The 26,252-nt window shown below is 46.4% G+C and overlaps 2 protein-coding genes across 11 annotated transcripts in view; one reads left to right on the top strand and one right to left on the bottom strand.

The window, feature by feature from the left end:
- Positions 1 to 438: 438 nt before the first annotated feature.
- On the top strand, positions 439 to 19,569 carry MPG (N-methylpurine DNA glycosylase). Of its 6 annotated transcripts, none has more exons than XM_033073724.2 (5): positions 439 to 554; positions 10,167 to 10,298; positions 10,877 to 11,102; positions 14,113 to 14,317; positions 19,046 to 19,569. In XM_033073724.2, the coding sequence occupies exons 3-5, from the start codon at positions 10,881 to 10,883 to the stop codon at positions 19,438 to 19,440; spliced, it is 822 nt and encodes a 273-aa protein (XP_032929615.1). In that variant the 5' UTR covers positions 439 to 554; positions 10,167 to 10,298; positions 10,877 to 10,880; the 3' UTR covers positions 19,441 to 19,569. The 6 variants fall into 6 exon arrangements, with proteins under 6 accessions (XP_032929615.1, XP_032929614.1, XP_032929619.1 ...); XM_033073723.1 differs by lacking the exon at positions 439 to 554 and adding an exon at positions 6,192 to 6,254; XM_033073722.2 differs by lacking the exon at positions 439 to 554 and adding an exon at positions 6,516 to 6,648.
- A 1,676-nt stretch (positions 19,570 to 21,245) lies between these two features.
- Positions 21,246 to 26,252, bottom strand: part of NPRL3 (NPR3 like, GATOR1 complex subunit) — a 41,642-nt gene continuing 36,635 nt past the window's right edge. For all 5 annotated transcript variants that reach the window (XM_033073717.2, XM_033073718.2, XM_033073721.2 and 2 more), the window contains one exon: positions 21,246 to 21,971. In XM_033073717.2, coding sequence (XP_032929608.1) covers positions 21,806 to 21,971 — 166 coding nt within the window. In that variant the 3' untranslated portion in view covers positions 21,246 to 21,805. The remainder of the gene's footprint in view (positions 21,972 to 26,252) is intronic.

The raw sequence follows: 26,252 nt of genomic DNA, 5'->3' as shown, positions 1-26,252 counted from the left end.
TGATGCCAACTGAAAAATTGATATGCAGAGGGTGCACCCTGCTGCTTTCCAGTTACTTGAATTCTTACCCTGGAGCTCTGGCTGCCTGTGCTTTTCTGGGAAACAAATAATCACATCAAACCTAAGGGACTTGTTTGAAGACAGATTTGAGGGTTCAAGAACCTTTTTGTTTAAATGGGGCCTGAGACAGAAACTGGAGATCCTTCATGTTGAAGTTGCTCTTTGAGCAATAGAACAAAGTACAGTCTCCTAGACTCCTCTGTCCCATTTCCTTTCCCTTCCTCTCCACAATAATCTCTGTCTCCTCTTGCTGTCCCAAGGACCTGGTGATGCTGCCAGCTCCCCTGTCCCCAGCCCCCCACACCTCCTGTGTCCCACTGGCTGCATGCACTGGCTGCTCAGAACACTTCAGTGTAGGGGGGACTGCTGAGCACATTCTTGTTTCTTTTAGGAAGGAAGGTATGATTCCAGATCTTTTCCCTCTATCCAGAAAACAGGTTTACAGAAACTACAGGAACTCAGCCTGCAGATTTAAAGAGAAGGAGATAGACAAGGTGAGTGTGTCAATTTTCTTACCCTGAGAAATAAGGTTAACAGGGAAATGTAGCAGCAATTTTAGCCACAACAACTAAACTTGAAATGCAGACCCCAAGAGAAGGGGTCTCTGTCTTTTGCTGTGCCTTGTGAGTTTAGATGAGCTTGTCTCTTGCAGCATTTCAATTTTCCTTTTAACCTAAGATGACAAGCAGGATGCAGTTACAAATTACTCCAACTATATATATAATTAACTTGCAGTGTATGCAGAGCTAATCTTTGTGTTGCCAGCACAGATACAGGCAGGAAAGCCTTTCTCAGACCAGGCCCTATGTGCCAACAGTCCTGGTCAATGATTATCCCTTGCAAAATGCCTGTGACATACTCCCTCCAGTCACCTGTTTACATCCCAAACGTTCTCAGGTTCTGCTATTTCAAGCTTAACTCTTGTGACCTTACTCAATGATATTCAATCCAAGTCTCTTTACCATATCCTGCAAGGCAAACAACTCCAGGTCAGTTTTAGTAAGCAGTGCTATGTCATGCCTGTGGTCAATGACTCTAAGTATGCCCACGCCCATACGTTCCCTAAATTTGGATGTCTGTGATAGCAAACACCAGGGGCTGGGTGGTCAGTCCTGTCTCACCAAAGAAGAATTTGGGGCATTTTCGCTCTTTGAGCATTCTCTTTCACCTTCTGAGCACTTCCTGGATGAATTCAGATTTACTAGAAGATTTCAGCTAAGCAGAATGAGCAAACCAATTGTGACTCCTGCAAAACGTTTCTAAGAGGTGGATGAGTCAGATAACAGATCCACAGAGCAGAAGATATCCACCCCTTACAGCAGCCAACTGTCAAAGCTTACAGACAGTATGAAAACAGGTCAAGTATGGAGTAATATTTCTCCTAAATACTCCACCAGACCCAGTGGTTTGTGGCTCAGGGACTTCCTGAAGCAGAGATGCTATGTCTGTGTGTAATAGCCTGGACAGAGTTTTCTTCCTGGTAATTCTTCAATAGGTTCTTGAACCCAAACATTTTAGCACTCACAATGTGGAAATAAGCTCCTCAGTCTATGTGTGAATTGTCCCTTTCTTTTTGATCCTGGCACTTTCTAGGCCACTTTCTTTTCTTTTCAGTCTTCACTCACTCTCCATGCCAAGTTTTGGAATGAACCTCTAAGACAGAGAGTGAGCAACTCCCACTCACTACTTAAACTTCTGGTCTCCTCTGGAAAATGCTCTGATGTTTTATCCCAGGGGAGCCAGTAAGTATGTGACCAATTTTTATCCCAAGACACTCATACACATAAGCACCACTTTTGAAAGTTCCCTTCCAGCAGCATTTCTGTATTGCAAAAGGTACATGGTTACTCCTGTAAAAACAAATTATCATCATCAGCTCAACTGCATCCTAATTTGAACAATTTTTCATCTGTTCTGAGACACTGGTGGAGCTTATCTGAACTGCTGCTATCTGCTGGCATGCTGACATTGCACAGGATGCAGAAAAATGCATCAGTGTACTACCCTGGCCTCAGCTTTGAACCCCATTTATCCTGTTTCTGGTCTTACTGCTCCAGGCCACCCATTGCAAAGGTGAGGTGTGGCTCAGTCCAGAGGGCATGGACACGGCAGCAGCAGCACAGGAAAGGGATGTGAACCTCCTCCAGTCTAGGCAGCTGGTTTAAGCACAGCTCTGCACGTTACTGTACTGGTACAGTGGAGAGGAAACTGTTCTGAAGAGAGGCAAGAATAAGTGGTTGGGGGCAAGGAGCCAGAGGAATTTCTTTAATTGGCTTTTTCCCTGCATCCAGCACATTCTGAGCACTGTCAGCAGAGGGGCAGAGCTGGAGATGGCTAACAGCCCTCAGGCTTGCCATGCTCTGACTGACTGGACATACACATATTTCTCCATAAATCCCTCCAACACTCTCATGTAAACCCTTTCTCTGTTCTGACTGATTTACAAGCATGTTTGCATCTTGATCTAGAAAATACTGAATGAGCTGTCTTTAACCTCTTCAGAACAGGAAACTACCATGTTTTAAAAAGCTTGGTTGATTGTTGGTGCCACTCCATCTCATCCTTCCTCACCTCCTGCTAGTTCAGCTGAGCCTTTGGTCTCACTCTCCAGCTTCCCATTGCTCCTGTGGGGCTGGGAGAGGTTCCCAGGCATGGCTGTCCTATGGTACCACCAAAACCAGTTTCACCAGGGATACCACATAAGATGTCAGTCCTATAGATGTAGGGAGCAGAGCCCAGCAGCCCAGCAGTTTGACCTGCTCACTTTGGGTTTAGGGGTTTTTGTTTTTTTTGGGGAGTTTTTAATTATTTTTTTTTTTAATGGTTTGAGTTGGAAGGAACCTTACAGCCCATCCTGTTCCAACCCCTGTCATGGGCAGGGACACCTTCCATGATCCCAGATTGCCCCAAGCCCTGTCCAGCCTGGCCTTGAACACTTCCAGGGACATGGCAGCCACAGCTTCTCTGGGCACCCTGTGTCAGGGTCTACAACCCCCACAGGGAAGAATTTCTTCCTAATATCTAATCCATTTGTTTCTCTGCATTGAGCAATCCTGTGAAGCCAACCATTTCTGTCTTGTCAGAGAACAAAAATGTCTTTCACACAAAACAAACAAACAAATAAGACTCAATAGAATCCATTAATAGGTTACTAAATAGGACTTGCCTGCCCTCTCTGGTCCAGAGCTGAGGCTCCCAGAAGCTGTGGTGCTCTACTGGGTTTTCTCATTGCTTGCAGTGCACTTGGAAGGATTCCTTGCACCCTGAATGCAAAGCAGGTAGACCAGTACCTACCATGGATATCCCCAAATTTAGGATAATACACACATCTGCTTACATAACGAATTGAATGGGCTTGGTTTACAGAACCATTTGATCTGTGGCTCAGCTAGGGTGTGGGAGATACCAAAGTATCTACAAGCACCTCTCCCTTCTAGCAGTGGGTTTGTTCTGGTACTAACTGGAGTGCTGTATGTGCCTCAGATGCTGGCTGGAAATAGCTCTGGATAAGACACACTGGCAGTTGCGGATAAGTAGGAAGCGGCAGCCAAGACTGGATGTCAGGAGAGGCCAGGAGGGGATGTCATAAAAACCCTGTGCTGTTTGGAGTGCTTTCATCCACGGGAATTCTTCAAGAGTTGGCTCATGGAGTGTTGCAGCTGTCCCACGCTGCTGGCAAGAGCAGTGTGGCCACGTGAAGTGTCCAGGCCATGGCCAGTGGGGAATTCCGTGTCTCTTCCTAAAGGGACAGAGGAGGCTTTCAGCAGACACTGCTCAAGCTTCATTTGGCACCTTACAAAGAGCAAACTTGAAAATCTGCCCCTACTGCTTTGTCCTGCTTCCATGCTGCTCTGCTGTCCTGGCTGAAAAAGGATGATAAGTCAGGGCTCTGCACGGCCTGGGAGCTGTAGGGAACCACTCTGCAAACAGTTTTTGCTCCAAGAAAAGCCTGGCGTGCTGTATGCAGCCATTGTGCCACAGACCCCAGGGTCTCCAGCAGCCAGATTTTCTAACTGCAGATTCCAAGTCATTCCTCTCACATTAAAAAGTTTTTTGTCCCACGGGGAGGGGAACTTTAATCTTCTCAAACAGATCTGCTTTTACAGGAGGCTATTTTAGGCATTGATTCTGTAACAGTGAAGTTATTGGACAAATGAGGAACATGGCATATGCTGTTGCTTGGAGCAATTTGCATTCCTCAGGTGCTAAAAGCTTTAAATACTTCCTTTGGGCATGAAATAGATCTGCTGCCAAAGAAGCCAGCATTCCTGAGAGTGCCTGTCCCACAGACTCCCACAGGGGAAAAGTCTGCAGAGCTGAACTAGTCTGACCCCAGGAAATCCTTCCCACAGCTCTCATTCTTGCTCAGCTTCTCCTTTAAGTTTCATAATTTGCTGAAAGATCAGTTTGATGTTTGGTTATCTTCCTTTTCACGCACTTTCTTGGTCTTCCTCTTTTATATTAATACCATATTAAAGCTGGGATGTGAACCATGCAAGTCAGGAAGTCCAAGATGCTCTTTCAAAGACACTCAGTCAACATTGTTAATCATTTTTAAATGATTGTTGTCTTTGCTAATACACAAACAGCTCGTTTCAGATTGGAGCTAAACACATCTGTGAAGCCAGTAGGTAACATCCCTCCAGGAATTCCTCATTCTTCTGAGCTTATTTTTATCTATTTTAACTAAAACATCATACAGAGATCTCCAGTATCAATACCTTCAAGATTTATTCATGTTTCCTTCCTTTTTTTTTTTTTTACACCATTACTGTAGCAGTGCATCATGCTTTACAATGATTTAAGAGTTTCTCAGTGCATTCTTGAAGTTGCTTTGGGTTCCAAAGTATATCAGCTGTTTTTACATGGTCAAAAAGAATGGATGTTGTGTAACAGACTGTGTTTGCTCCATTCACGATTTGTTTGGGTATTTTTTGCACCTTTTATTAAACTGGAAATCCTGGGCTTTGTTCATGGTTTAGAGGAATGTCAGAGTTTTTATCTATCCTACTCACATTTGAGCATGTCTCCATGCTCAAATTAACTAGTCCCTATTTCTGCCTCCGTAAGAACCTTTAGCTACTCATACTCCTGGCTGCACCTCCAAAGCTGTCAATGTCTCCTAAAATTACAGTCAGTAATTCATCCTTCTCCCTTCCAAATTCACAAAAGGGGTAGACAGTAAATGCCTATTCTCTGCATCACTGGATGGTGCTATCCTGGTATGAGTATTTTATTACACAAATGGGAATAAATCCACTTGGATTCATCAGACTTTCCCTCATACCCTTTGTGCAAAACGCTTGTTTATGAATCAACGACCCCAACTGCATGTCCCCAGAATGCTGGGAGGAAAAATCATATTTTGACCCCATTTTCACCACATGCTCCATCTGGATAAAAGCTGAAGCCAAGATTTTTTTTTTTTTCTGCAGGCCAGATAGTTGTTATTTGGGGAACTGAGGGAGTAATTAATGTAGCTCTCTATAAAACCAGCTTGTGACCATGCACGTTCATCTGAATGAGTGTTCAGGCCTCTTTGGAGCAGAAGCACAAAATAATTTGGGTTGGAAGGGACCTTCAAGATCACTCAGTTCCACCCCCTAACACCTCCCATTACCCGGATTCTACCCAACCTGGCTTTGGACACTTCCAGTGATGGGGCAGCCACAGCTGCTCTGGGCAAGCTGTGCCAGGGCCTCGGCACCCTCATAGGGAAGAATTTCCTCTAATATCCCCTCTGTCAGTTTGAGGCCATTCCCTTGTCCTGTCACTAGGCCCTCATCCAAAGTCTCTCTCCAGCTTTCTTGAAGGCCCTTTAGCAACTGTAAGGGGCTCTAAGGTCTCTGTGAGCTTTCTCCAACACATGCTGAACACTCCTAATTCTACCAGCCTTCGTATTGATGAATTAATGATTAACATGAAACACCGAGGAGTGGATGCTGAAAACCAGCGACAATTCAAACACTGTTTTAGAGGTTCTGTGCTCCAGAAAACAACCCCCACGACAACACACCACTGAGGACGAAGGATCTGCAGACCGCGGCCGACGAGAACCCCGCCGTGGCAGCGACTCTTCCCTTACGGCCGCGGCTGCGGCACCGCCCCGGCCCGCCCCTCACGGGCTGCGGGGCTTCCCGGGGCCTCGGCAGGGGCTGCGCGCGGCCCGCCCGCGGCGGGAACGGGCTCGGCAGGTGCGTGAGGGGGAGCCGGGAACGGACCGGGAACGGACCGCGAATGGCTGAGAGCAACCGCGAATGGCCGGGAATGGCGGGGCGGGCCGAGGAGGGAGCTCGGATTCCTGGGGCTCGGCCACGGCGCCGGCAGCGCCCGAGCGGGCCCGGCCGGCCTTGCCCGTGAGTGCTGGGCACGCCCCCGCTGCAGCCCTGCATTCCGCTCCACATCACGGGTGTCCTCAGCCTTTCTGCTCTAAAGGCTTTTTTATTATTATCGTTTTTCGTTGTTTCCTTCTTTGTTCTTTACAGAAGGATGAGTTAATTTTCATCCCAAAAAAGCTCAAGATGCCCTTTAGGGAGTAGGAGCGAGGACTTGAGTTGCGAGGAAATGAGATCCCCAGCACTTAGTAAGGTGAATAAAAGCATCCCTTGTGACATATTTTTTGAGGTATTAGGATTGCACGTTCTGTCAGAATCTATCTGTGGAGAAATTGGCTCGATGTTTATGGTTATATTCACTCATGCCTGAACTCCTTTTTCAAGTTTTTTTTCCATATTTCTCCTATTGTTGTCGAGAAAACGATACATTATTAACTTACTTCTGGTTACTAATAGATAGACTAGACAGGAAAGGCAGAGAGACATCATTTATGCTGAGAACACACTGAAGGATCTGCCTTAAAATGTCTGTTTAAGAACTTATGGAACAAAAAGACAGGAATAACAGGCAGGAATAAGTTGCCAAACTGGCAGAAACAGGCAGGAATAAACTACCAAACCAGATGCAGCCCCCAAGGATAGTGTTGCTACTGATGGTTTCAACAGCAAATGTGTCACTAATTTTTCAAGAGGATTCTACGGGAAATCGAAGGACTTGCAGACCTGGAATTTTGACCACCAAGAGGTGAATTAATAGAAAATGTAGCAAGGTAGGATTATTGGAGAGCTGCATAAGTATCTAGGGGGGAAGAAATCAATGTGGCTTAAAAGTCATACCCTAAAAAAATTCTGGAATTTTCTGCAGGTCTAAATAAGCATGTTGAGGTCTGGCTCAGTCTGTACTCAGGTTTCAGGAAGGTTTTAAACAGGAGCCCTTTACCTGAGCAGCCCTGGACATAATAAGGGAGTTCCCCTGTCATAAATACGCAGTTGTTGCAAAGATAGGAAAGAGGATGTGAGTAAATGGGCTGGAGGTCACTGTTGGGGTGCTGCAGGGATGGTTTGTAGGTGACATGGAAAATCAGTGTTTGCAGCTGGCTTTGCCTTGCTGAAGGTGGTAAAAAGGAGGGCTGAGGTGGTGAAGTGCAGGTGGAAACTGATTCGTGTGGGTGGGGAGCAGTGCAAATGCCCCACACAAAATGAGTGAGTTTTTGGAGCAGTAATAATAATAAATAATTCTGTGAAATTTTCTTCCTTGTTAAAGTCTCCCTTTGGCTGGTGTTCCAGAGATTCAGGGAAGACTGTGCCTGGGTCAGAAGGCTCCAGCCCAGAGACTGGAGGATGTGTGGAGGAGCACTGGATGTTTATTCTGTTCTTCCCCAGGCTCCTGCTCTTGACCTGGGCTGGAGAGCAGGATACAGGGAGAGGTATCCTTTGGTCTGAGCCAGCATTGACCTAGCATGTATTCCCACTTAAAATCTGTGCAACTGGGAATTGCTGTGAGGAATTGTCTCTCCAGAAGTGGCAGTGTTTTACGTTCTCTTTTTCATTATTCTGTCAGAAAAATTGGTGTACCTGAGGAAGGTTTTGCAGGTATCTGGACCTGGGAGCCAAAAGTACATGCAAATTGCTGGTGGGGTTTTTTTTTTGGCCTTCTTTTCATGAAAACTCATTAAATACCCAAGAAAATGCCTGCAAATGCAGTCTTGTTAGAAGGAGTAAAGAATCCTCTGTGGACTCTGTTTTGTCTTGACTACTACTTGTATCTGCTGCTGAGCTGGGTTTTACCCAGATTTGCAGTGTCTCCAATTCCGGCTTGCAGGCTCCTGAACCACTTGCCTGAGATTAGCCCAGCAACACTGCAGGCACTTGTGCTGAGTGATTCAGCTCTTGATCTTCTTTTTCTGACTTCCATACTTTTTTTTTAATGTATTTCCCAGACGTGCTTTACAACTTGTAGTTAATTTGGTTACAACGGGATTAGTAGAAAATGATTAAACCCATGGCTCATTATTTGAGGGCCAGGAGTAGAATTTGTTTATTATACAAGCAAGAAAATCTAGATGGGAATGAAGAACTGCAGAATTTGTATGTAGACCTAAAGAAGAGGTTGAGCCTTTTGCTTCCCAAATACCCAGGACTTGGATCTGTGGTATGTGTTGCCTTCTACAGCCTGGTTTTTCTTGGGAATTAAGAGATTTGTACTGACAAGCAGCATCCATTCCAGAAAGTGTAGATAGGCTTTGAGGCATGGAGCTCTGTGTTTTAGATGAACAAGCAGGGAGACAGAGGGTAGAATGGTTTATTTCTGGGTTTCTAAGCTGGTGTTGTAGCAGCTCAGTCTGCACTCATGTTTCTGTATGTGACCCATTTCTCCTGGCTGGAAGGCAATTTCCTGTTGCTGTTTCTATTGAAGATGCTGAGATGTGTCAAGGATCAGCCCATAGCACTGAAGTTCCAAGTGCCCTGAGGCTGCTGCTGTAACATGCCAATAAGAGCACTTGCAGCTTTTAGGAATGATTTAATTGGAAGTGCAGTAGGTGCCAGGCAGCTCAGATCCTGTTTCTGGTGTCGCATTCCATTAGAGCACAAATTACCAAATGAGTTAATGCTCCACTCGAGTCAGCCATGTTTGCAGCATGTCTTTATGTGTGGCTGATGAGCTGGAAGTTCCAGTTAATACTGTCAGAGAGGTCTGGAGGTATTGTCTTCAGTGGGAAGTACTGCCTTGACTGAGTGTTTCAGAGGGTCAGTCTGCAATGGTGAAGGTTTCCTCCTCTGGCCCACACTTCCTGCAGCACTTTCTCCTAGACAGGACTCATTTGCCAAAGCCACCAGACAGTTTTGTCTGAGGCAGGCTGGTGAGTTCTGACACAATTTTTAAGAATTCCCTCCATCTAAAAGCCACAGTTCAGAGCAGAGTACCTGACATGGGGCTGGTGGTTCTATGGCAAGTCTGGCATCATCAAATTATTGCAATAAAAAAATATGTGTTCAGAAAAAATAAAACCATCCTACCTCTCTGCCAGTCATGCCAATGTGATTTGATTTTTTTTCCTGCCTATTTTTATATTTTGTTTGTGTCTGGATTCTTCTGAAGTGAAACATAACACTGTGGGGGAATTGGCACGGGTGATTCAGATTTTAGCAATGCTGAATTTGTTTCACTGTAGTGAAAAGAAACTGTTGCTGCTGGAACTTCATTGTGAGAATGATCAGACCAAGATAAAGATTGGTTTTGATGTTGAACGTTCTTGTAGTAATTTTTAAATACTGATGATCTGGTGAAAAATGAGTGGCAACAGTTAATTACTTATGTATGTACTTGCTTGCAGGTTCGGCTTAGGATTCTTTCTCCATTTCTAAATCTGTCTGATGTTGGACCCTTAACATCCACATGTGGTTCAATTTAGAACTGGTGTCTTTACATTCTCATGTAAAAGTCCTTTTTTGAGGCTGACACTTTCCATATTTAGTGCCATTAGGGGCATTTTAAAAGTTTTGTTTCAGCTTTCTGTGTATTCAGTATAGGAAAAGTGCATTCCCCACTGAATAACAAAGGCTGAAGAGCATCTCCTGCACTGCCCATCTGGGAGATGGGCTTTTTCTGGACCAACAGAAATCTGCAAATTATTCTGGAGTTTGATCTAATGGGGCACTCTTGGTATCACATCTCCATCACATCTCCAGAATCTCTTGGCCTGTTTCAAAGCACTTTATCTATTCATTCATTCATTTATTAGTGAATAAATTCTTGTACCTGTTTAACAGATATAAGGACTGCAGCACTAAAAACAAAACACCAGCTTTTTGGATCTCGCATAAGAAAGTGGTGACAAACCAGAAGAACAATTGCACGTGATGTAGTTGCCTCAGGTCCATGCAGTGGGCTGAATCTTTCTGGTAAGTTGGATCATTTTGGGTAGATTCTAACACAAACACTTCTACAGCACAATAAACAAGTTTGTGACTGTGAGTAGGGCATCTCTAAATTTCCTGTGGAGGTTTAGATTCTGATCCAGTTACATAACCTTTGAAAATGATTGATACACAGCTTCTGCAGGCTTTCTGAGGCAGCACAACTTTTAAAGTGCTTGTTTTCTGGTTTTTGTCTGCTTAAAAGATTATGTGGTATAAAGTACATACTACTAGTTCATCTTTGCTTTCTGAGTTTTCTAACCTAACAGCAAACTTATTTTCAGTGCTTAATTGGAGCAGAGTTGCTTTTATCTGCAGTCATTAAAAAATGAGTACTCAAACTGCTGTTTTCTGTTTGCTCATCAGTAGAGCCCAATATTTGCCCAGCCTGGTGCAAACACAGCTAAATCTGTCACCTGCTGCTGCAGTTGGCAGAGGTTGTCCATGCAGTGGTAGCTTTCAGATTCATTGTTGTGGAGTGATGTGTAAAAACAGAAGTTTGTGGAAATGAGTTGCTTTTAAATAAGCATTATAATATTAATTATATTTTATCCATTTTGTAGAACTATGCCAAGAAAAAGAAAGCTGTTGGCTCAATTAAGTGCTCTTCAAAACACCACCAGCTTCCCTCAGATCTGTGCTGTGGAGCAGCTGAACACTACACCTGGAGCAAATCCTTCTCCTAAAAGCAGTAAATATTTTGTGATAGAGAAAGAAAAATCTGCTCAGCTACAAGAAGATTTTTTCAACCAGCCCTGTGTTAATCTGGCCAAGTCCTTTCTGGGACAGGTAAGATATGAGCACTGAGATTCTTGTTCTGGAGCATGTGCTAGCTAATAACTTAGTGTAAAAGGATGCAATTCTTTTTTTGCCATTTGACTCCTGGGCTTGGCTATTTTAGGACTACAGCTCTCATTCCTTCTCTTGCTAAATGCAGTGGAATTTAAAGACCAGTAGCCGAATCTATTCTGGATGAAGTCAGAGGATTAATTTTTCAGGTTTAATCTGTCACATTTTTAATTGTTGTTGGTTTCTTTTTTTGGTGGAGTTTTCCTCCCTTTTTTCTATTTGCTAAAATATGCTTAGCTGCTTGTGGTTTGAAGGCTGTTTCAGGCCCATTATTTTCCTTTCAGCAATTGCTTTGCATGTTTTTGTTTCTTGCTTATCCCAGTAGAAAGTAATGCTCTGCAGTCAGCAACATCTTTGCCTCCATTTTACTGCCTTGTTATACTAAGGATTGCACAGTCCCACAGTCAAGCTCTCTTCACTCCAGATATTGCTATTCCTGTCTTTTGTTTCTGAGTTTCCAAGTCATTACCTGTTCATGCAAGGACTTCTCCCTTATTGCATAAACTTTGAGGAGTCTTTGGACCTTGCTGAAAGTCTCTGGAAATCAGAGTGGTGGAGATTCACTCTTCTGCTTACTGAGTCCTTCAGAAAACTCTTTGGCAGCTTCCAGTGGAGGGAGTTCCCTCAGTGTTTTCTCTAGAAAATGTTCCAGTCTGGGACCTTCTAAACTCAGCTGCAAAATGTGTGTTCAGTTTCACTGCTTTGGTCTTATCTTCTCTAAGTCTTTTTTATATCTTTATTGTCTGCAGGGTGAGCAGACTCTCTGGGTTCTCATGGCTTTAGATAACTTCAGGAATTTGTTCCACAAACTGTTGGTTTTGGCCTGTTTTGCTGCATCCAGCCTTTTTTATTTTCTAAGGATATCTTGCTTGTAAGTGACGCCTTTGCTCTGCTTTTTGGCCCTGCTGGGTTTCTCTCTGGTCTGCCTTCACCTCTCTGTGATACTCCACATGTGTTGCTATCTTTGCAGACATCCTGCTAGAGGCTTGCCTTTCAGGCCTTAACCTTTGGCTGCCTCTAAAGTTCTTCCCAACCAGTTCCCTCACTTGATGTAGTTTCCTCTTTTTGCTGGTGGGCAGGACTCTGATAGATTATTTTTGGACATTAATGCTTGTGAAAGAACACTGAACTTTATCCTTCACGGTCATGATACTAAGTTGTTTTTCAGGAATAAGTCTTTGGAAAAGATTTTGTGTTTTGCTCCAGATCTGAGAGCTGAGTCTTTTTCTCGTGAGGTTCCTGATTCCTCACTCTGCACAACATCTGATGTGTCTAAGAAAGCATTGCACATGTCCTGGTCTGTCTGAGGATGCCTGAAGTCTCCCATTACTGATACATTTTTGTTGTCTTAATGGCTCCATCATGCTCATGCATTCAGTTACTCTGGGCAGAGGATTTTTGAGTCCTAATTGTGTATTTTTCCTGTTTAGACCTAGTATTCCAAACCACATGATTTCTGTCTTAATTTTACATTTTCTTTAAAGTATAACCCCCAGTGTCCCATGACTCAGCCTATTCTCTCATAAAGGTAATTTAGATTTCCTTCATTACCCCCATTCTACCAAATTTTAGAGGCATCTGGTATATTAATATTACTTATCTTCATGATACCTGAGTTCTTGGAGACAAAAAAAATACATGCAGTAAATAGCCTTTCAGAGGGAACTGCCAACATCAAGATACATCCTCAATGAGAAAAATAACCTTTATGGAATGGCTTACTGTGAGGTGTTGGGAATTACCACCATTTTTAAACCTTTTTATCCAACAGAATGTTTGGTGTGTCTGAAGACAGGGAAATGGCTGGATGCTTTTAAACCCATAACCTAACCATTGCATTTCATCATACTGAGGGAGAAATGTGGTCACACAGGTCTGGTTTTGGGGTGTTCCCAGCCGCTTGTTGAACACCAGTGCTTTTTTTTTCCCTATAAAAAATAATAAACAGATTATTTTCAACAATTTGACAAGAGCTGTAGGGAAACTGTGATATACCAGAGCTGCAGCATCCATTATGGATCAAATCAATATCTGCATTAGCAATCCAGCACAAACATCTGTTAGGAATTAAACTTTGTTTTCTGAAGGTCATTTTGGAACGGCTGCATAATTAAAGTGTTATAATTAAACGGATAGCTGGTGCCCAAACGAGACCCTGCTGCAGTATTTCATACACATGAAGTAAAGCACAAAGTTTAGAAATCAGGTCAAACCACGAATTCCTTTGTACAAAGTTTAGTGGTTGTTTTATTTTTAAAGAAAATCTTTTGACTGTCTTGTTTTGTTTCCCCTGCATCTGCTTTGTTTTATTTAAGGAGGTACCAGCAGCAAGAACACACTGTAATAACAAAGATCTGTTGTTGTCTGCCTGAAGCCAATTCCCAGCTCTCCCACACTGCCCTTCTCTGTGGTGCAGAAAACTGAAATAGCATTGATGCTCTCTAGAGCCGATTATCTCTGTGATTTGGGACTGAGACTTGTTTGAAACATCTCTAGGGAGAGAAACTGTCTAATCATAGCAGTTATTTAATTGTGCCACTGTCATATTTCTTCTGATCTAAAGATTATACATTCATGGTGCTTCAAGGTTGGTATCAGTGGTAATTTTTGCCTTAAACTTGACGGATTGGAATGGAGAATACAGAAAATAACCACAAGAGCAACTCAATGGGCTTTAGTAGTTATAGGATCATAAATTGATTCTTTTTAATACTGCTTCATCTAGACACTCCAGGCATTTTGTGGGGTGAGTGACAGTAGGAATTCCTTGTACTGGGCTGTGGCCTGAGCAGTGGAAGCTGAAAAAGTTGGTGTTAGCTTACAGACTGCTAACTGGAGAGCATTTAGTACCATCAGGTCCTTTCTTTCCAGCTTCTCTGTTTCCACAGCTCTTGCTGTGGTTATTTTGTACTGAGGGCTGGTAACTGATGCACTCTGACCTCTCTTTCAGATTTTAGTTCGCAAACTTCCTGATGGCAGAGAGCTCTGGGGCAGGATTGTTGAAACAGAAGCTTATCTGGGTGGGGAAGATGAAGCTTCCCACTCGAAAGGTGGGAAGCAAACACAACGAAACGCAGCAATGTTCATGAAGCCAGGAACTCTGTACGTGTATCAGATCTACGGGATTTATTTCTGCATGAATGTTTCCAGCCAAGGTAAGCTGAGGCTGACAGAGATGGAATGTCAGCAGGATGGGGCTGACACTTCAAGCTACAGTAGTGCTGCAAGTCACTTGTGAGCTCTCTGTGGGCTCTCTGATTAGTGACTTGCTGTCCTATCATCCCTTGGGACCTGGGATTTGCCACTGTGACCAGGGTGTACCTGTGGGCAGGCAGCACAGCAGGCAGGGCCCATCTCCAGCTGCCCAGTCTGTCCCAGCTGGGAGCTGTGGGAGCTGTTCAGGCACACAGAGATTGAGAAATGAGGGAAAATCTGGATAGGATGGAGATTTCAGTTTCGATGCTCTGGGCTGCTGCCTCAGTCATGTGATTCAGTGAACCTTGTTCCTCAAAAGTGATGATGTAGAGAAAAATTCCAAGTCATTAATGACAGCCTAAACCTTGGTGTCTGTTGCCATGGCAGGAAACTCCTCTGTCTCCTACCTTTATCTTCAGAGGCTGAATGAAATGTTGGGGAAAACAAAACATCTGAGATATCCTAAGCTTAACCAAGGAGTCAGTAGGAGCATTTTAGCTGTCTTGCTGTATCTAAAAGCCAAAAAATCCCACCCAAATCAAAATACCCAGACTGCTACAGAATCTTCAATCTTCTTTTATTATTCTCAAGAAAAAGATCGAGCTCTAATTAAATTATTCTGGAGTTTACTGAAACTGTCCTTCGACATTTCAAGATTCTTAACAAGCAAGTGTTACTGAAAACTTCTTTATTTTCCTTTCTTGTAAGAATGACAATTAAACTGTTGTTTAATTAGACACCTTGGAATGGCAGCAAGTGTTTCCTAGGTAACTACTCACTGTTAGAAAAAAATCTCAAACCCAGTTTACTTTCTTCTTCACCATTTTTAAGATAAAGGTTAAAAAGCTTATGTATTCCTAAGTGGAAAGCAAATGTAACTGTGACCATTAATGCTCAGGTTTTGGCCTCTGGACAGAAGCCAAGCAGAAAAACAGTGCCAGGTTACAGTGTGGAGAAAGAGCCTGCCTTTCACATGGAGGTCTGCAGTCTGGTGGATGAACACATGTGAACTTCATTACATTGACTCTGCCAAATCTGTTCAGATAATGAAAGCACATGGTTCATTTGTCAGGATGGCATTCTTGGTGTTTGAGATATTAAGAATAATACTTTTTATTTTAAAAAATATGTTTAGTCTTTGAATTCTAGAAATAATTCTTTGAAATACACACTTTGGGAAATTTTTTCTTATATACCTGTGTTTAGTTTTGTAGCAAAGCAGTTAAAGGGCACCCTGTGATGGAAGTCATTGGATTTTTTGTTACAGACTCCCTCCCCATCATCCTGTCACACGTGAGGGACCCCAGGCAGAGCTGTCACTGCCAGCTTTGTCAGAGCACTGCAGTCAGTACCATGGCTGTGCACATCACTGATGGAGCTACAAAACAGGAGTTGCTCCTTCTGTGTATTTGCCCACATGTTGAAAGAATCTGGGGAGGAATTACACCTAAGATGTTTTTCTCCAGGTACAGGGAGAAGGAGTTGTTGAATTGTGTTGGTGTTTAGTCTGAGGGAAGGATTGAGGGAGTCATCTTCGTGGTGCCACCTGGTAGAAGGCAAAAGCATTTCATTCCCTGGATATGGGATAGACCTTGGAAACTTTATTTTGTTGTGGAAAAAAACAAACCCTGGCAAAAAAAAAATTGCATCTCTTGTGGCATAGCTTGGTGTTTTTTAGCACAGAGCATGCTCTGTAGGCAAACAGCTCCAAGAGACAAGTGTATGCTCTGAAGCAGTGGAGCTCTGACCCTTCAGGGATCACTTGTTTTGATACAAAAGCTCACAGCCTCTAACTCCAGGTGGAATAAACCTTCTCTGGTTTAATAAACCTTCTGTTGGTTTATGCTGGGGTTCAGGCTCCAGTATTACTTGTCAGTGAGGAAGGGGAAATTTTTGTGCACATCACTGAGACAAAACTACATAATGGGGAATTTTACTGTGAGAGGTTTTTCCATCACTGAGTGAAATACTGCAGCTGCCTGTAGCCATGGCAGGCATCACTACGTTTGGAGAAATCATGGGTGGTGTAGGAGAAGAGGTTATAGAAAAAGTATAGCCAAAGTCTTCTACATGAATCCTACAGTAGATCCTGAGCAGCACAACGATCTCAGTACTAAGAGCTTTCCCTGGCATTAAGAGAGGTGTGGGGCTTCCCTTGCTTCAGGAAGAGGATAAATGCCAGTCACACTTCTCTTTGACTTAGCTGTGATCTGTTTCTCTGGAGTTTGCCAAGGTCTCTATTTTGCTGCCAGATCTGAAAGAGTAACTTGTAAAACTGAGAGCCTGGTGATGCTCAGCCCAGGGTCACACTGCAGGCACTTCTCCCTCACTTTCAGCTCCTAGACTAAGATTTTGAAGGAAGTATTGGGGAGCACTGAGTCAGGTGGGTGAACAGAGGAGAAAATTCTTTTCTCTCCAGTGGCCAAGAGCTGTTTCCAGGCCTGGGAGCTGGAGCTATGTCGGGGAAGGAGCAGAAGCTGCGCTGTGGGGGTGTGGGACTCCACTGCCATGTTATGATTTCTAGCTGCTCAGGGAGAGAATTGGCCTCTGCAGTGTTGTTAGATCCCAGCTTTTAGCCCTGAATGCTGCTCATTATATGGAGTGACTCTTAGCAGGGGAGATAAATCCTCAGCATCCCCAGCTGGCCCTGCTGCTGCTGGTGTGTGCACATTGGGCAGATGCTGAACCCAGGTAACCCTTGAGAGTGAGCTGCTGCAGGCTGGGAGGGGGAGGAAGCCAGGCTGAAGCACTCTAGAGCTGAGTGAAAATGATTCAGCTACTCTTTGGGAATTAAAATTAAATTTCTAATGTGGAAATTTGCTCAGGAGGACCCAGAGGTGTGAGGGGAAGAAGGCAGTGCTCATCATGGTATCCCTGCACTCTTGTCCTGCTTGCTGTCTGCACCTCTTCCCAAGGCTGCTTTCTGGGCAGAGTTTGCACACAGCTAGAAAGAACCAGCTGGAAATGCAGAAAGAGCAGCCAGAGACACAAATTCCCAATACCCTCTGGCTGGGCTCTGTGCTGCTCTGGGAGCACCTGCAGTTTTCCAAGTGCTTGTCTCTCTTCATGTGAACTCCCAAGGACTCGGTTCAACTCAAGTGTGACCACAGCTTGCACTTGCATTTGAGATGGATGAAAACAAGCAGTGTAATTAGTGATTGCTCAGAATCAGTTGTTCCTGGCAAGGGGAGGCAGCAGCATGATGAGAAGGATGTTTCTTTGTGCATTGATAAAAAGCAGAATTAGGACATGGAACATGTTCTTAAAAATCTAAAATGACCTTTGAGCTCTAAATCAGTTAGGCCAGGGAAGCGGCTTTTGGCTGCCAGATTAGCATCAATCCCCCTCCTTGGAGAAGGGAGTGCCTGGGAACAGATTGCTGACAGCTGTTGGAATTCAGGCTGTTGACTTCACTGAGCTGTACTGGGGGCAGCAGGCACACCTCAGAGAGCCAGGACCTCAGTGGGAGCCCAGAGGGGTAATTTAGTGTGGGATTTGTACAAAGTATGAGAGCGATTCTATTTTGGGAAATCACAGGTCCTTAGGGATCTGCCAGTGCCTACACAAAAAGCCTTTGCCAGGCATGAGCATGGCTCCAGATGTTCAAGGCTGGAGAGGGGGAAGGGATTCTTGGGGATGCTGGTGGGAGGAAAGCTGTGGGCAGCTGCATGGGGGAGCTGTGAGGGGCTGCACACAGGCCCTGTGCCAGTGCTCTGCTCACCCACTCAGGCAGGAGAGACCTCCCTGCTGGCCACTGGAAAATACCAGGGAAATGTTTCTGTCCCACTCAGGCTGGAGATCCTTGTCTGACAGGGAAGATCTGTTCAGAGCTGCATCTTTGCTTCGCTGACTGCAACAGCTGGGAGAGCAGGAGACCTAAGGCTTCTGACAGGGTGGCAAATCCCATTTGAGAAAAGACTTTGTTCAGTTTTTGTCGTAGAAAGGTCTCCTCTGCTAAGTGCTGCTCCCAGAGCTGTGCATCCCACAGCCAGACTGTGCAGCTCTGTCCTGCCCCAGGTGCCTGCCTTGGGAGAGCTTCCCTGGCACACGTGTCCAAATCCCACTCTGTTGGAGCTGTGACCCAAGGCCGTGCTCACCCCACCTGTTACACCTCCAGAGGGAGTTTGGATTGGTACCAGCCCAGGCTCCCTCAGCAGTGTCTGCTCCCAGTGCCTGCAGCTCCTTCCCAGGTTTCTCTTTGTCCAGCCTCACTCTGCAAGCTGCCTCTTTCTGCTGGCAGCATCCAGCCTCATTCCTCCCTGCCTTTGTTAGCTGGAGTTCTTGTAATCAGAGTTTATTAGAAATCCACTGGGTTTGGGAGCAGCTTTGGATACCTCTGCCAAAACTGAGCCAGATGTATATTTGTTCTGAACATTGTGCTGACATAAGAAAAAGCTCTTGCCCTCTGGCAAGCCTTGGAGCAGCAGCCAGACTTAGCAACATCAGGTGGAGCTGGGAAAAGCAAGTCAGCACTGCAGAATGAAGGGCACAGAGCTACAGGACACTGGAGATTGGAGGAGGGAAGGGAGTGCCCTTGGAACAAAGGACAGGCCCCATGGTTGGGTGCATTCCCTCTTCCACTGGCTGAGCCACAGGCTCAGAGCTGCAGTGCTGCTGGCAGTGGGCTGAAAGGTGAAGCATTCCCAAAAAACAACCCCCTACTAACACCCAGCTCTTGTTGTGCACAGGAGACGGGGCTGCAGTGCTGCTGCGTTCCTTGGAGCCTCTGCAGGGCTTGGATGCCATGAGGGAGCTGCGCAGGGCCTCCAGGAAAGCACCCAGCAGGCTGCTCAAGGACTGGCAGCTCTGCAATGGGCCCTCCAAGCTCTGCCAGGCGTTCGGCATCGACAAGGCTTTTGACCAAAGGGACCTGACTCAGGATGCTGCCATCTGGATGGTGCCTGGACAGGACCTGCCAGGGGAGCAGGACGTGGTGGCCACCACCAGGATTGGCATTGGCAACAGGGGAGAGTGGGCACAGAAACCACTCAGGTTTTACTTACGAGGAAACAGATTTGTGAGTGTTGTAGACAAGAAAATGGAGAGAGAGATGGCAGCAAGGGGACACTCCCCTGGCAGCTGACAAGACTTGCAAGTGTCCCCGGGACCAGGACTTGAGCTGTGCTCTGTACAATGGCCTCAAGCTGCATCATGGCAGATAGAGGGGCCTGGGGGGTTTTTAACAATAAATGTACTTTGTCACAATGGGAAAGGTGGGGCTTTATTTGCAGGAGACTGACATGAACTGGTTTTGGACACTTTGAATACTGAAGGCCACTTTATTCCTTGCCAACAGATCCAGGCTCTGGGCTGCTCCCATCACCTCAGCCCCCAGCAGAGGCCAGTGCTTGGTTGCTGTAGGGTAAGAATCAAAAAATTGGGTGGTGGCAGAGCAGGCTGAAAGGATGGGAGCTGGGAGAGAAGGATGTAGAGGGAGGATCTTACTGTTGGCTGCAACCACCTCAGGGGAGAGGGGATGGGGAAGACAGAGCCAGGCTGCTGTCAGACAGGATGAGAGGCAATGGGCCACCAGCTGGAAAACAGGAAGTTCTCATTAGCTCTGTGGAAAAAATCTTCCCCATGAGGGTGGTCAAACACTGGAACAGGGCCCCAGAGAAGCTGTGGGCCATTCACACCTCCACAGACAGAGTTCTGAGTGACCTGAGCTAACACCTTTCCTTTGAGCAGAGACCCCTTCCAACCTCTGCCTATCTCTAATGTCCAGCTTGGAGAACAAGAATGGGTTTTGTTCATTTTCCCAGCTGCTTTTGAAACCAGTTCAGAACTTAGCACTGTGTGAACCCCCACACATAGAAAGCACTGGTGCAGCAGCCTGACTTGAGTACAGAGAGGAAAAACCTCCAGGGTTCAGGGCAGGATCTGCAGGACTGCAGCCACACTAAGTGGATGACAGGTTCACATACAATAAATTTTTAAATACCTTTGTCCCCATCCTATGAAAAAATTTGGTTTAGCCCCTTCTGGGCAGTCTTTTTTTCTGATTGCAGTAGCTCACCTTGATGCTCAGGTGCTGGGACTGGTTGAGACAGGGCCTACAGTGATGATGATCTGATTTTTAGGTCAGACAGGGGTTTTGCTCTTCTCTGCCATCCCTGTTGCAGCTGCAGGGCCAGACTGGCTGAAGGGCCCCCAAGAAGCTGCCATGGAGAAGCTTCCCCCAGTGATTGCTGGAAGGTAAGTGAGCTGAAGCTCCCAGTCTCACCCAGTTTGTGTGGGCAAGTGAAGCTGCAGCTCTGGGAAAAGCTCCAGCTGCTGTGAGTGGTGGAAGGGAAGGACTTCAGAGGGCACCTGACAATCTTCTAACAACAAACCCCGAGAAGCCACACCACCAAGGGGGTAAAGCTCCCCCTCCCTTCCCCTGGTTGTGCAGCACAGAACAGCAAACAGCTCTGGGGACAGTGGCCTCACACAGGGGTGAGCTGGCCCAGGCGCCTGTCCCCAAGCCCCGGCATGTCCCAGGGCTGTCCCCTCTTGTTCTGGCCCTGGTGTGGCTGGAGGAGCAGTTCCAAACCAGAGGAAATGCAGCCCTGTATCTCATTTTCCTGCTGGATAGCTTTAACCCAGGCCAGGATTCCTGTCTGGTTCCCTGCAGCCAGAGCCATGCTTGTGGGATGGTAACTGGAAGGACAAAACAAGGCCTGGGGGACAAGCCTGAGTGCCCTCAGCACCAGCCTCTGGAACGTGTCCCTGCACTTGCAGCTTGGCCAGTACCTTTCAGTCCCGCTCAGCAACCAAGCTGCCACCCCCAGGCACAAACTGGGAAACATGGAAACCCAGGAACACAGAGGCTGCTTGGTGACAGCCCTGCTCCTACAGACACCTGGGAATAAGGATATTGGGGTGAGGAAAGAGCTGTGACGCAGTGACTGAGTAATTCATCCATGATTTCATGTTTACTTGTGATACTTTGCCTTCCCATCTCTGTCCTCACTGCTGTGAGATCAAACAGAATTCCTGGGTGCCCAGGGTCATTTCCCTAGGAGCCAGGCCAGCTCCCCTGTGCCCTGGAGCAAGGCCATGCATGCTGCGCCATGGGGACAGGCTCTCCTGGCTCTGTGTCCCAGCAGTCACGCTGGAGAGCACAGGAAGCGCTCCCAGGGCACCAGTGTCCCCCCAAAGGTGAGTTCTGCCAGCAGCACACCACAGCAGAAGCCTCTTGTCCCACTGTGACAATCCCTGGGGAACAGCAGGGCCAGGGAAGGGCTGTGAACGTGGCAGGGCAGGAATCCAGGCTGAGCAAGCACGTGCTGTCCTGCAGCAGGCCCTGCAGCCTCGGGGACAGCTGGGACATCGAGGCACGGACAGGAACAACCCGCAGCGTGTCACACGGCAAGAAGGAACTGAAAGCACCTCCTTCAGTTTTTAGGCATCCTTTAGACTCAGCATGAAGAGCATGGCAGGTTCCTCCCTCCTGTGTGCCAGCAGAGTCACTTGAGGAGCGACTGGAACACTGAGATGACGGGGTCTTCGTGGCTGGTGACCACCAGCACGCTGCGGAACTTGTCAAACAGCATCAGCAGCTGGGAGCGCCGCATGTTCTCGTTGTACATGATCTCCTCCAAGTGGTGCCGGCCTCGGAAGTAGTGCAGCAGCCTACAGGGAGCAGAGCAGGGAGCACGTGGGCCAAAAGCAGCACAAACAACTCACACTGCCACCCCCACGGTCTCCTCTCCCACGGGATGCAAAGCAGAAGGTTGTTTGGGTTATATCCCTCATTTGCATAGAAAGGGAAATTAAATCATGCCTAGCACAGAAATCCCCTGGAAATGGATGGGGATCTCCCACTGTGGGGCTTTGCCAAGGTTCTCCTTGGATCAAGAGGTTTTCCAGTCTGGGGCATTTCCCAAGACTCAGTTTTCAACATAGTTATAATTCCAGAAAGTGAACAAACAAAAGTGCCAATGAGCCTTGAGAAGTCAGGACATGGCAGATTCATTCTGTGCTCTCTTAGCTAAGCCTACAACTGCCCTTTGTCACAGCTCTGGATCAGGGGCCTGGATACCTGCACTGCCTTTTAGAATTAAGAGCAATTTTCCCTCACAGAAGCTCAAGGGGCTTTATAACCACAGGTTCTGCACTCAGGGTGTGGGCAGCTTGGGTTGGGTGGAGCAGTCACAACAGGAGATAGAAATTTTGGTGGTAGGCACCACAGAGAAGCTGTGGAAGTTACAAATCCTCCAAAGCCCAAGCTCAAACCATGCTGGCTTCTTAAATTCCCTATTCTTTTTAAACAAAGACAGCACAGATACCCCTTTGTTGGCCACCAACATGCTACAGCCATCAGAAAACCTTGGCCCTGCACAGTCAGTCACAGCAGGACAAACAGAAGTCCCCAGTGGCTATGGGCCCCTCCCCAGAGTTCCTTCTAAGCCATAACACCAAGCCAGCCCCACATGAAGCCTGAGTTTACTGCTCAGTGTCTTGTCTCAACCCCCTCCCAAGTGTCACAGCCATGCTGCACGTGTGACTCTTTAACACTCCCCACCCTGTGAGGGCCCAAAGGCCAGAGTGCCTCCCCAGCTCCACAGGCAGCTGTGCCTCCACGTGCTCCACATCACACTCTGGGCTCAGCCTTTGCTCATGTTCCATTACCCATCTGCAGTTTATGCCAACTGACTGTAAAAATGAGTGGAGATGACATGATCTGTTTTCCATTTATACAGCCCCCATGCAGGAACAGCCCTCAAAATACACCAAATACCCACTGGAGCACTCCAGCCTGTTTTGGAGGATGGAGTGGCTCCTGCTTTCCCTGCAGAACCAACACTTGCCTGGATGCCTCCTGCTGGTCAGGCTGGGCACTCCTGTCATCCACCACCCTCACAAGGTGACTGAAAAGAAGTCACCACGCAGCAAGTGTCCCTCTATCACATGCCCACTGCAGAGTTTTCAGCTCCAGACCAGTACAACGTGTACTCTGCTTCCCAATGTGCCACATCCCTCCTCTCCCCCATGAGCGCTGTGGGCTCAGAGCAGGATCCTCACTGGCAGCCTGAGGCTGGGCAGCCCCAGCTTGCTGCCAGCTCCCTCCTGCTGCTCCTCTGCCAGCTCTAAGCTGCCACAACTGCTGCCTCTCTGTCCCTGCAGCACAAACAAGTGAGACAAGTTCCAGACTTCCCCATACCTGGGCTCTGCCTTTTGCACTGTCTCCCACTGGCCACTGACATGAGGCTGGTTGGCCATCTCCCCTGGGCCAATGGCAACTGTGTGCACTCAGAAGTAGTCACTCACAGGGACACACAGTTCCTGGGTGTGTCAAAACCAGACTGTCCCCACAGGTATGAACAGAAACATTTCTATTTTACAATTCATCTCACATTTCACAAAGTGATTTTGGGGATTCTCTCCCCTGTGCCAGGCTCTTGTGCCCATGTACTCATACCTTGGCCAAGCTCTCTTCCATGCAAATGGTACCACCTGGCTTTCCACAGCAGCACAGACTGAGCAGTTTGCCAATAAATACATCCATCTTATATTCAGAAAGAGTCTGGATTTGTAACTAAATACCTTCCACTCCAATAAAAGCTAGAGAGGATATTAAAGAATATCACAAAAATGCCAGCTGGAAGACACCCCCAAAGCCTAGCCCAGCATCCTGCTCCAGCAGAACTATTGCTAATGCTGTGGAGCTTTTTGAAACTCTTATGAGATGGAGATGCAGCCACATGCTTGGGAATCAGTCCTGGGTTGCACCACCCTCCTGGGGAGGAGGTTTTCCCAAAACTCCAACTAGAATCTACAAGGCTGTTCTTGGGTCTCACAGCTCCAGAGAAGGTGGGCACTGCCTTCACCTTTTTGGGACACAATCAGCATGAGATGGCACTTCTTGGGCACTAAAACTGTGTTTGAGTCTCTCTGAAGCTGCACAGGTGTGTCTGCTGACAGATGTGCACATCCAGATGCAGTGATGGAAGATTATTGCTTTCCCTTGCTCATCACTCTTTTCCCCTCTTCAAGTTGCAAAAGTTGCTCTTCTAACAGCACTGTTGCTATACATTAAAAAGGAAAGAATTCTCTCAGACTTGTAGTTCAAATAGATTCAGCTTATTTCTGGCCAAGGAGATGTCCCTGCCACAGCACTGCTTGAAACCAGAGCAGCACTGTCCACAGCTCAGTGCTGCCAAGGAGCATTCCTCAGTGGAGGGAAGGATCTCACCTCCCAGTCTCAGAGCAAGACAAATAAACCCTGAAAGCAACTCCACACCCAAGGCTTGGGAGAGAAGCCATGAGTGAAATCTCCACCTTCTTCAGGCTTCAAAAGCACTGCTTAATGTGCAGTGAGGAAGGCTTAGTGTACATTACTGAGGATCTAGCTCAAAAAGAACTTGTCTCCTTCTCAAGCTTACTCCTGGAAGGACATGCCAACCCTCCTTTAGTTGCACCTTAGGAAAGAACTAGGATTTAAATTCTCATTCAATGTTATGAGGGTTAATGCAGCCAATGCTGGAGCCAAGCTTCAGTAATTCCTTAATTCCCCTTAAGGTTTCTGCCTTCAAACAGGGGCTGTGCACAGCCCTGGACAGGCACCAGCACTCTGTGCTGTCTGTGGAACAAGGGACAGGCACTCAGAGGCACCAGCACAGGAAAATGTGCCAGGTTGAGCTTTATTGCTGTGCTGGAAATAGCCCATTCCTCTGTGTGCACACACAGCACCTTGGGAAGGGCAAATAGCACAGGATATTTAGGACACCAGTTGTGCATTTATAGCACTTTGCTCTGGAGGCAGCTGGGAGAGCAGAGCTGTTGGCCAGGGCTGGAGCAGCACCTGCATGAGGATAATGAGGGAGATCAGCTCCTTCAGGCAGCTCCACCATGGCTTTTTCTCTTTCACTGAGAGCAACAGATGTACTCATCTCTGATGGTTATGACACAAAAAGAGAGAAAATACATCACAACCTACAAGTTGTGGTGTTTCATGAAACCAGCAGTAACCAAGAGGGTCTGGCATGAACATTCCTACATGTGCTCACAGGACCCATCTATTTATTGCTTATTTATTGTTTAATCTGTTTGTTCCTCTGTTCCTCATTGTTGTCTCAGAGCACTCTGCACTTGTCAATTCAATCTGTAGTAGACTGGAAATTCTGGCCTGGTAAGGCCTGGGGATCTGCAGAAGAACCTGAGGCAGGAGCAAACTGCCCAATAAACATCACTCAGCTGGTTTCACAAAGACATCAGAGTCGTTTCTTGCATCTGAAATTCCAGAGCTTCCAAATGGTTCTTTACCCAGCTGTGAGGGTATGAGAGGGGAGCAATCCTGACATCCTTTCCTCTCACTAGCTTAACTGAGAATCTGCATCGCCACTGGACTGGTCCAATGAGCCCCCACAAGTTCTGTCTTAAGCTATTAAATATGTTTTTATAGTTACTTTCCTTCCTCAGTGATTTGTAATGACTTAGCTGGTAATAAAGAAAAAAACACCTCTGAATTCTCAAGTGGCCAATGTTGCCTCCCAGTCAGAGCATATCCTCTGAAGAGCTGCAGAAGATGAAGGAGACAAATAATTCAGAGAGCAGTAACTACCCACAAGCTTTGAGAGCTCTGTCCAAGTCCCTGAGCTGTACTCTGCCACAGACAAGGAAAGCATCTTCCTGCTATTACCATTTCCCTGGGCTACCTGCCTGTATCCATCCTAGGGCAAGAACCAGCTTTTCAGGGGATTACCAACTGAATCCAGAATATGGAACAGCTTCAGTCCCTGCCTCAGGAGGTTTTCTGCTCCACAAGTATGAAAAACAGTGAAAGTTACATTCCAGTGATGCCACTAAGTTTTGAAATCCTTCTGAAGAAAAAGTATTTCCCCCCCTCCCTTCTTCCCAGATGGCTGCTTAGGAAGTCATTCTGCTTTTACCACGTGAAGAACCACATAGTGC

The sequence above is a fragment of the Catharus ustulatus genome, chromosome 16 (assembly GCF_009819885.2).
Source record: "Catharus ustulatus isolate bCatUst1 chromosome 16, bCatUst1.pri.v2, whole genome shotgun sequence".
NCBI classification, from domain to species: domain Eukaryota; kingdom Metazoa; phylum Chordata; class Aves; order Passeriformes; family Turdidae; genus Catharus; species Catharus ustulatus.
The sequence above is the reverse complement of the archived record's forward strand: the minus strand, read 5'-3'. Positions and strand labels throughout refer to the sequence as shown.

What these genes read in the sequence shown, in the direction of transcription:
- MPG (XM_033073724.2), top strand. Translation starts at nt 10,881, where the DNA reads ATGCCAAGAAAAAGAAAGCTGTTGGCTCAATTAAGTGCTCTTCAAAAC. An exon ending in CCAAGTCCTTTCTGGGACAG is followed by an intron (nt 11,103 to 14,112) that starts GTAAGATATGAG and finishes CCTCTCTTTCAG; the next exon opens with ATTTTAGTTCGCAAACTTCC. An exon ending in CATGAATGTTTCCAGCCAAG is followed by an intron (nt 14,318 to 19,045) that starts GTAAGCTGAGGC and finishes TGTTGTGCACAG; the next exon opens with GAGACGGGGCTGCAGTGCTG.